Source organism: Podarcis erhardii (assembly GCF_964252035.2).
Source record: "Podarcis erhardii genome assembly, chromosome: 2".
NCBI lineage: Eukaryota > Metazoa > Chordata > Lepidosauria > Squamata > Lacertidae > Podarcis > Podarcis erhardii.
Window position 1 is genome coordinate 59,496,494 of NC_138498.1, and position 10,779 is coordinate 59,507,272.

The 10,779-nt window shown below is 40.1% G+C and overlaps 1 protein-coding gene and 2 long non-coding RNA genes across 3 annotated transcripts in view; 1 reads left to right on the forward strand and 2 right to left on the reverse strand.

The window, feature by feature from the left end:
* The window catches only part of PCBD2 (pterin-4 alpha-carbinolamine dehydratase 2), a 36,825-nt gene extending 27,428 nt beyond the window's left edge, over positions 1–9,397 (forward strand). Inside the window, exons 3-4 of the mRNA XM_081850448.1 lie at positions 6,363–6,443; positions 8,395–9,397. Of these exons, the coding sequence (XP_081706574.1) occupies positions 6,363–6,443; positions 8,395–8,490 (177 nt within the window). The 3' untranslated portion in view covers positions 8,491–9,397. The remainder of the gene's footprint in view (positions 1–6,362; positions 6,444–8,394) is intronic.
* LOC309335410 lies at positions 1,425–6,356 on the reverse strand. The gene is made up of 3 exons (XR_014153483.1): positions 4,418–6,356; positions 1,615–4,280; positions 1,425–1,528 (listed from the first exon to the last, which is right to left on the reverse strand). It is a non-coding gene; the product is annotated as an uncharacterized lncRNA (long non-coding RNA).
* Positions 8,350–10,737, reverse strand: LOC309335397. Its single transcript, XR_014153470.1, has 3 exons — positions 10,648–10,737; positions 9,864–9,971; positions 8,350–8,486 (listed from the first exon to the last, which is right to left on the reverse strand). It is a non-coding gene; the product is annotated as an uncharacterized lncRNA (long non-coding RNA).
* Between the last annotated feature and the right edge of the window lie 42 nt (positions 10,738–10,779).

Here is a 10,779-nt window from a genome sequence, read left to right on the forward strand (position 1 = left end):
GTTACTTCACCCAGTAAGAGGGGGGTGGCAGAGCTGAGAAGTGAAGCTCTGGTTAAGGCTGGACAGGTGATGCTGAAAGACGCCAGGTTACCTCCAAAGTTTTGGCTGGAGGGAATCCGATGTGTGTCATTTACCTGGAATCGTGTCTACAACTCACTGGTAGGTGACACACCGTACTCGTTGTTAAATGGCCGCAAACCCCAGGTTCACTTTCTGCGCAAGTTTGGATCTCCTGCGGTTGTCCCTGTGCCTAAGGCTTTGCAAGGGCCAGATGGAGCCAAAGTCCAGAAAATGATCTTCTGTGGGTATGAGCCAGATGCTCATGCATGGAGATTTGCATATCCGTCAGGTGATCAGAGTAAGGTGCTGATCAGTAAACACGCTGATTTCTGTCAGGAGGATGTAAAGTCAAAGACTCCTGTCAGGCGTGATGTTCTTTCAGAATGTCTCTCTGACCCAGAAGACAGTTCTGATGAGGCAGAGGAAGAAGAGGCTGAGTCTGCTGATGACGACCAGGTCACGGACCAGGGTCAGGAGCAGGGTGGGGCGTCTCCACAAGTTGTTAGAAAAGGACAGCCCAAGAGTGAGCCTAGTTCTCCTGTGAGTGTAATGGAAAGGATTCGAAGACGCTTTAAGTCAGAGGGGGAATCCTGTGATGCAGAGGACACACCTGCTGGTGACAGTGAGCCAGAGGAAACACCAGAGTTTGTGCCTAGGCGATCCAGTCGCACAACCAAGGGTATTCCACCTGAGAAGTACCAGGCCACAGGTACGTGGGTAAGTTTCGCACAGTGCGATTCTGAGAGTTGTGAGGTGATTCCACAGATGCCCAACAGGCGCGCCAAGGTAGGGCGCAAGGCATTGGGGAAGGGATTGATCTCACAGGGTGTGGCTGAAGATGTTACACAGGTCTTGTCAGAAAGCAACGCAAGGGGGTGTGTGGGAGTTCAGAACTTAACTGGTTAAGTGTTCTGAGCTGTGCGTCACTTTCTGATGTGACGTCAGCTGTAGAAGCTGGGAGGAGTCTGGGAGGAGACTGTATCTTGTTGTTCTCTCTGTGTGTCTTGAGAGAGACGGACATGTTTTCGACATGGCTGCAAGCAGTGATGGACAAATGTTTGAATAAAAGCTGTAAATAGACGAATCTGTCTGTGTATGCTTGCATGGAGCAAGGGAGAAAAAGACTGTTTTTACACCGCTGTAAGCCACTCTGCTGAGCCGTGGCCAAAGAGACAGCAGACTTTGGTGCGCAGCTAGAAGGAAGCGTGCCGGACGCTGCAAATGACTGATTGAGATCGTAAAGCTGTCTGAGTACACGGCTCAACGATCAAGCTATCAAGATCGTTATCTCGCACAATTTTGTGCAGAATGACTTGTCTTCTGTTAGGTTGGAAGCAGTCCTTCCATGAGGGGAAGAGGTTTTTCTGCTAGCATCTTTGGAGTCATTGAGTTTAAAAAAGTCTTGAAATAGTTTTCTTTCCTGATCTATGAGTGAGTAATAGCAAATTACCCCAGACACAGTGTCCTCCTCTGATAGATATTTGGTGATTTTGAGCGCAAAGAAAGTAGCACAAAATGTCCTTTCATTTATTTCTGTTTGGACAGATTTATCACAATGATGTCATCAAATGCAGATTGCATAAAAACATTGCCACAGCATATGGATGTTGTATGTTTCATATATCTGGCCCATATACAAACAGTTTTCTGGCATCCCCTGATTGTTTTTCTTAGAGTATGTTCATTATGAGAAAGCAAGTCCTGTTGAGTTCAACACAACATGTTTAGGATCCCACATTTATGGAACTACCTGTATTTGCCCATAACAGAGGAATTTGCTGTCATTTCAGAGAAGTTTCAGCTCAGTTTTATTGGGAATACTAGATTATCAAGGCCATCTTTTTGTAAATGCAGACTATTGCTTATGGTTTTTAAGGATGCATTTCTAGCTGCTTACTTAATTTTTTTTTGCTTCTTAAAGATGTGATAGAACATTTTAATGCCTGTATTTTTGTGCTTGTGCTTTAAAAACAAAACACTTTAGAACAATTCTAGCCAAATCACTGTAGTTATCATGATCAGAAGTATGATGTTGATGAAACCTTTGGAACTGGCTATTTATTTATCTGACTTTTCAAGGCACAAGGCCTTCTCAAAGCTGCTTTCTGATAAACAAGTATCTAACCCTCTTCAGGAATCAAGAAGTGGCACCCAGTTGTGATATGGGAAGGAGGGAGGAATTGTAATGTAGGCTGCAATGTTTCTTACACCACTTAATTACATTAGTAAGCAGTGGACATCAATTTCCTAAATATAAATGAATGAATGAATGAATATGCTAACCCCATTCAGGTATCAGGTCTACTGATGTTTAGGGATTGTGCACTGCATATGCTATATAAAAAAATACGGTTTTGTGTAATGTGTCATAGTTTCCTGGAGTTGCAACTAAAAAAACCTAGTTGGATCATGTTGAGGATGATGAGAAATTCTCTGTGAAAAATCAGACATATCAGACATTTGTATCTGAACATATCTCATATTGGCTTCCTTAGAAAGGCATTGTGTGCATTTACTGAGAGAGACAAGAACTTTTCTCCCTCTCCTCTTTATCCTTTGGGTCAGTTCTGTTGATAAGGCGTGGAGTTGAAATCCTGGACTATTGTATATTTAGGAAACAATTCATAAATTAAACACACACACACACACACACACACACACACACACACACAACTTCTTCTTCATCCTAGCAAGTGCCAGATCACAGTAGAAGCCAATGACCTTTCATGACTTTTCCACTTACCTCATGGATGACATAAGTCTGCATGATTCTGCACACTTCTAGTCTTCCTGGCCCAAGGCTTGTGATGTGTATGAGTAGTTTGCTCAAATGTTTCTACCTTGGCTTCATTTTACCTATTTTTTAGGAAGTTTTAGCTTGGTTCCTTCCTTCCTTCCTTATTTATTTATTTTTTAAACTATTTTTATATTGCCTTTCATCCCTAACAAACCTTTTCAGGGTTTATTTTTCACTTTCAATCAGTGGGATAAGGAGACACCTTGGCCTTAAAAGGGCTCTCATTATTAAAAGAATCACAGTGCTAATTTTTGTTTTCCACTGAGTTGCTTTTTAAAACTGATGAATGATTTAAAAATCCAGATATGAAAATACTCCCATTGTGGTGAACTAGAATACTTATGGTGCTGGAATGAAGGTCAAGGCCATGGTGGTATTTTTCAGAATAAACAAAACACTTTCCAACATGAAGCGGCTTGCTGGCAAACAAAACTCACCAAAACGAATCTGACACTACTGCCATATCACGTATGCTTGACCATGATCTTGGCTCGCAGACTGCTTAATAATATTCATTCTTTTAAATTAAAGTTGAAGAAGTGCAGACTCCAGCTCAAATTAAGATTGGCCGTGATGCCGGAATCTGGTAATTACTTTAATTGATCACCAGATAGTTTCCTTGATCACCAATTACACCCAATTACTGATTATGTTTCAAGACGTGAAGAAATGTCCAAACTGATTATGTAATAATGTTTTCATATATAATCAATCCTAAATAGCTTCTCCCTCCACTGCCAATTGTATTTTATAAAAGGAAGGTTACAGGCCTACAGATACAAAAGGTGATCCATAAACAATAAAGTTCTAATTTCATTTAATTAGCAAGGGAAGTATTTAGGGGGCTTAATGGAGATTGCTCTGCTGAAATTACTTCAACAGACCTGCTTCTCATTTTCATGGTACAAAATGTATGCAATAGGGGGATGGCTGTACGTGTTTAAAATGGACTGTAACCAAGATTTGTGCCTCTTGCATGTCCATGTAAACCTGATCAGAAGACTCCAATATTCCACACTACATATGTGCAAATCAGCAGTCCTTACAAGAGGAACAAATCATTTATTTACTTAAAATGTGCCATATAACCTTTGAAGCCCAAGAGGTCTTACAAATGCACTTCAAGTTGATTAATATTACTTTTTTTATTTGAATGAGACTTGCCTGTGCTTAACTTTCCCTAGATTATGTCCGGTGAAGTTTAGCCTGCATTCTAATGGCTGAATTATTCCCTACGGGATGGCTACCAACTAACATTTACCCTCTGATTTGCTTGCCCTGGCCTGCTTATAAAAACATAGGAAGTTGACCATATACAACAGCCAGCCATATGTTGAAGAAAGCAAATATTAAATTAAAATACTTGTACAGTTGGTATTTAAACATAGTTATGGAAGCCTTTTGCATAAATTACTGCTGAGCGCTTACATTATTCACAAACAGTTACAGATAGGTAGCCGTGTTGGTCTGCCATAGTCAAAACAAAAAAAATTCCTTCCAGTAGCACCTTAAAGACCAACTAAGTCAGTTCTTGGTATGAGCTTTCGTGTGCATGCACACTTCTTCAGATACACAAAGGTTTCAAAACTGCTTTTTACAAAGTTTTGAAAACATTACCATTTAGTGCAAGCGAAATAAAGACTGCACTTCTGTTCACGTTTACTAGAAAACGTCCTGTAGAACTGAGTGGTGATTAATTCGGGTAAACATGGATAGGTTGAGGCTGCGACGAAACAAGACTGTCAAGGAAACCCGTATTGGAATGCTCCTGACCGTTTCAATTGCTGACAGTTTGGTGATTTGTAAATGAAAAACTTCATTGGAATAATTTGCCCTGATTGTAATGACTGCATTCATCTTGCTGACAAAATGGTTTGCAAAGCCATACTTCATTCAGTCACCAGTGGCGGAGGAAAAAAAAATACTGGAACTATTACCAGCCATTATGCTGTTTCTTGATTATATGTTCGTTCAAAATTGCTGCTGTAGGATTGAACATATTTCTATGCAGGCCCCTTTGTAATGAGATTTCAGTTAGATTTATGGTTAGATAGTAAATTTATAAAGATATATTTTTAAAGAACATATTTAATACATCATAGATAAATTTATTTTAAAATAATCTTTACACTAGGTTATTAGTAGTACTTTTGACTTCAGTATTGGAAGTCAAGTTACAGAGTTAGATTCACACAAAGCCAAGCTGGTATAGCCTAGCAGATAAGAGTTTGTATGTGGAAGCATCTGACTCAAATCTCACAACAGCCACAAACTCACTAGGTGGTCAATAAGCCAAATAATATTGTCTTCGTTTCCCTGCTACCAGCAACAGTAGTAGTAGTAGCAGTAATGCTCTACTTTTATAGAGCTTTTGTAAGAATCGCTGAGGTAACGTATCAAACCAAATCATTGTACACATAAAATGAAATTTCCCCTCCCTCCCCCTGCATGCCCCCCTCCAACCGTTCTCAAATATTCTCCAGAGGGTTGGGCAGATCCCCCAGAGCAGATTGGATGGCGAAGTTCCATTGCTCTTGCAGAAGTTGTTCTATGTGCAAAAAATTTCATTATCTACAACACAATCCATTTGAAGCACTTTGAATGCAACCCCTAAAGTATATTTCCTATGTTCAATGTTAGTCATACTCAGTGTAAACTCATTGAAATTAATGGTCTTAAGCTAATCATGTCCATTAGTTTCAATGGGTTTACCCTAAGTATAACTAATGTTGAATGCAACTTGAGAAATTTATTATTATTATATGGATGGGCTTGATATGTTTTTCCACCTCACCGTCAAATATTGTATGGCCATTGAGAATTAATTCTTAGCTAACACTTATATTCCTCAAGTGAAGTTATGCTGGGTTTTGTTTGCATTGGAACCACTGCAGGCCTTTTCTCAGCATCTTCCTTGTTTTGTCCTTGCCCTTCCCTTCTACTATTCTTGCACAAGTTAAAAGTGGCATATATATGTTAAAAAAAAAAAGAGTAGACATGATAGGAGTGTATAAAATTATGCATGACATGGGGGAAAGTGGATTGTGGAGATCCAGTGGGGATTCAGGACTGGTAAAATAAAAGATTTCTTCATTCAGTGCGCAGTTAAATTATGCAGGCCCATTTCCGCAGGAGACTGTGATGGTCACCAACCTGGATGGCTTTGAAAGAAGATTAGACACGCTCATGGAGAATAAGGCTATCCGTGCCTATCATCCACAGTGGCTCCACAGTCGGAGGCAGTATGCTGGAAGCCGCAGGACAGAAGAATGTTGTTGTACTCAGGTCATCACTTTGGGTTTCCCACTCCACTGGCATCTGGTTGGCCACTGTGAGAACAGGATGCTGGACAAGATGGACCACTGGCCTGATCCAGCCAGGCTATTTTTACAACTGTTTTTTTAATGCAGGGTTGTTGTTTTGTTGTTTTTAAGTTTTCCCATAAGGAGGGAAACATCAACAAAGCATATAATACCTTTAAATATTTTTCTTCTTCTTAACACAGGCTTTTGGCTTTATGACTCGCGTTGCTCTTCAGGCCGAGAAGATGAATCACCACCCTGAGTGGTTTAATGTATACAATAAGGTAATGAACTGCATCATAATATACTTATTTTCATTGGCTGGTCATACTTGAAAAACAGCCTGGAAATGTGAGTAGAGAATCTTGGCCTTATTTGTTGTTTCTGCTATCCTACGCTTGCTCTCACCTTCCTGAAAGGTGCTTCCTCCATTCACAACAGAGTATTTCAGAGTCTTGCATGCTTCTGTTAACCTCCCAGCAGCGAGACTATATTTCGCTGATTTTAAGGTGCCAGTACTTCTAGGGCTGCTTGAGAGATATTAACTCCATGTTTATAAAAATCATGTATGGCACACTGAGGAAGACATTTGTGTAAATGTATTAAGTATCTGAAGACAGAAGTGCCTGGCGTGCTCTGGTCCATGGGGTCACGAAGAGTTGGACACGACTAAACGACTAAACAACATCATTAAGTATCTAATGTTGGAAACAGATGGTGGTTTTGAGAGCTGGACGTTTGAGAGAGGCCTTTCCCCCCATAACATACATCAGGAGTGAGGAGCCTGTGAGTTTCCTGATGTTGGATGGTGCTGACCATTGGCTGTGTTGCTGGGGCTGCTAAGAACTGAAGACCAACCACATCTGGAGTTCCAGAGATTCCTCACCCAAGTTGTACGGACCTATTTCCTTTGTCTCACTGTTACTTTGGGTCAGACAGGTTGTGCAGCTTTTTTAAAAACTGAAGAAAGCAACTCAAAACCTGTTTTGCCATACATGAGTTTAGGATGACCCTACAACACACCATGAGCTGCAATCCATCTTCCAAAGTAGATCTCTAAAATTGGTTTCTCTTTAGACCTCTTAAAAGTAAAAGAAAATTAAGACCTCTTTGCTTTCAAATTTTCCAAATCTAATGACAAATTAAGAAATCAGAAATTCAGACTCTTAGGATATTAGAATCACAATTAGTATTATTTATTAAATTTGCCCAGGGCAACCCAAAGCAACTTACAACCAAAACATGCCTCTTAGCTCTGAAATGAGGGATAGGAAACTTGTGAAGGGGGCAGGAATCTTGAAATGAAAGTCTCAGAGAAGGATATTAAACTTATGTGCTTATGATTTGGGCATTATAAATACTGTTTGCTAAGTGTTCACATTGCACTGTGAGAAAGGTTTGCTTGCAGATAAATATAACCCATTTTAAACCAAATCTGAGGGTGACTTGTATGAGTGCAATATGCACAGCATCATTTCTGATAATAACAGGCTCCTATATTTGTATTGAAAATTGATAATCAGTAGTACTGGAAAGCAAGAAGTCTGAGTTAAACATGTTTCCAGCACAGTTTTCATATCTGAGAGTTAGACAAAAATCATAAAGGCTCTATCACTTACCTCCCTCCACTTTTTTTTTTTTTTTTTTGGCTAACAGAAATTTAGCAAAGTAGCATGTAGTATTCCATTCTGGAGGTGTCAATAATTCCTTGCAGGCAGCTGTATTTTACCATTAAAGGACCGATCTTGTTTGTTTTCCCTTCCAGGGCTGATCTGCAAAGTATTGCCAGCACTTCACCGTTAGGATTCTGGTTTGAGTCGCACAACTTAGCATTTGCAGTTGAGTCAATGACTTCTGAAATCAATCTGTGCAACTCCCCCCCCCCCAAACTGAGTAACTTAATTGGACACCTCTTTCTGGAAGAATCCCAAGAATCCTAACCCTAAAGTGTTCTCTGTGCTCTGCGCTGGAGCTCTCTTTGGTTAGTCTCCAAGTTCTCTCAAGGCTGCTCACCTGACAGCTGTGTTATGTGATGCCTTTTTATTTGAAAAAGACGTGCCATTCCAATTTACAATCAGACAGGTCTTTTTTTATTTATTTAAACCAACTGTTTGTAAATATACAAATCAAGATGTGTGTAAAAGAGTTTCAGGCTGAATCCGGATCTGGTCAGTCTGCATTAGACCACATGGGCTGGCAAATTATATGTATTTTCCTCTTCTCTTGTTAAAACAGGTCCAGATAACTCTTATTTCCCATGACTGTGGTGGACTGACGAAGCGAGATGTCAAGCTGGCTCAGTTTATTGACAAAGCTGCTGCATCTGTCTAACAAATGAATGCCGAAATCATCACAAAATAGCATTTCCTTCAAAATATTTTTCTTTGCATTGTTATGAGATGCTTGTTCAGTCTCCCACGCCTCTCTCTCTTTCTTTTTGAAAATTGATTTCAAATTTCTCCATTGCTTCCGGGGCTGAAGAGTAAGGAAAGAGAGATTCCTTAGGCATATCCTCATATCCTGTAATGGAGAAGACACAGATCAGCCTGAGAACTGCAGCCCAAATTTCTGATACTGCATTGAATGGTGATAAGCTTTATTTGTAACTGCAGCTTTTGCTTGATAACTGACCTGTAGTAACTTGCGCATCAAAGGCTGAGAGATTAAAAGGCCCGTTGCAATTTCTATGGAAATCCTGATGCTTTTCAGGCTCACCCGTTTCACACTGTAGCTCCTCATGACACCCCCCTCACCCCACCAAAAAGAAGACTCACCATCCTCATGCATGGGACTGTTGGATACCAGCCATTACACATGACCTAATTCTGTGCTCAAAGGTCATGTTGCATTCTTGAAAATCATAATGGTTTATGGACTTAAAGAATTGTGGCCACAATCCACTTAGGGTTAAGTTCCTTTAAGTCACGTTGATTGCATCTTTTTGCCCAATGTGGGACTTGTACCCACCACCCTGAGATTAAGAGTCTCATGCTATGCTGGCAGAGTTTGGAAGTGTGTCCCACTTTGTTCATTGGGGCTTACTCCCTGGATGGGACTGCAGTCTGAGATGACTTTCTTAAAAGACCTGTTAGGTATTTAAGGCATTTGTGTGGTTTTTAAGCAGGGCATTGCAGTAAAGTATTTTTCAGGGGGGTGGGGGACCGAAAAAGACAACTTGTGTTATGAAAGGCAAAAATCATGTGAACATTTGGAATGAGTAAATGGAGTTCTTCTGTAATTTGTTTCTGTGTAGTTTTTATTCTGTATAATTGTGATAGTAACAAAGTGCTTTAGCATAAACTGTATATTCTTATTGGAAATTCTTGGATTTATAATGTTCATCTTTATATATGTCTGCCTAAAACAAATTCCTATGGTATTGTTGCCAGATGTCCCATATTTTACAGCCTTGGGGCTATTTGCTTTTAGCATGAGACTGTTTTATGTTTCATCCAGTGAGAAATAAGCAGCAATAACTACATAGATAATATGGCTTAATATATAATAGGTGGGTATGTGGGGAGTACAAAGTGAATATGCACATTCGGGATTGCCACTTCTTAGTTTTTGAAGATACAGGAAGACAAACTAGATTGTCCAGAAAGAATACATAACTGAGATGTTATTGCCTCCCATGATAAAGTAAGCCATTTACTTACTATGAAAACTAATAGAAGATGAAAGTATGCAAACACCTAATGCACCTGAATTAAGGCTTTGTCTCTGATCTTCAAAACTATTATGTCACTGTGGAAGCCCAATTGTGCTCAGTGGGTATCATCATCATCATCATTTCAGTTGTTTACCTGCCCCTTCACAATAAAATACAATATTAAAATCAGTTTAGAACCAATTACAGTCACAAGAATTGGGTGCGAACTAAATAGTTGCATCTCAGGTGCCATTGTTGCATATGTTATGAGGACATTGTTGCAAACCACACTGGTGTTCAGTAGAAGGTGAGAGATTGGGAAGAAAAGCAAATGTTGGCTCTTTTCACGATAAGTTACTTCTCTGTATGGAGGAAGGGGGTCCGTGGAGTCACGAAGAGTCGGACACGACTAAACGACTAAACAGCAACAACAACACCTCTCCACTGGCAGGGAGTCAAACTTTCAAGAGGGTACACCTGGTGAGCAGGGGGCAACCCTCTTGCCAGTCTCTGTTGCCCCCTGAGTACCTAATTAGGGCACTCCACTACCTTAAATGATCTAATGTGACACTATGCTCCTATGTATTTCAGTAAATATGCCAATTTCTGGCGCAGTTCAACTAAGTGGACAACATCCTGTTCTCTAGCAGAATAGAGCCAGGCTCTCAGTAGGAAACAGTTCTAGTACATTTGAGCTAAATTTCCTCCAATCATTCCCTGAATGCGGGGAAGTATTTGTCCTGACTCTGAGCAAGCTGGGACTTATAGGTAACAGTGCTTAGGATTTCTGAATTGTTTGGATCCAAAATGTTTGGATTCATCTTATTGTTCCTCACCTGTTTCAAGTGGTAGTTTTCTCCTAGTTCATAAATTTGTTCCCTACATCTGTTTCAAATGGGACCGCATATTCCAGATCTTGCACATGCCATTCTAGAACTGTTTACTGTATGTGATCTCATAAAGGGAGT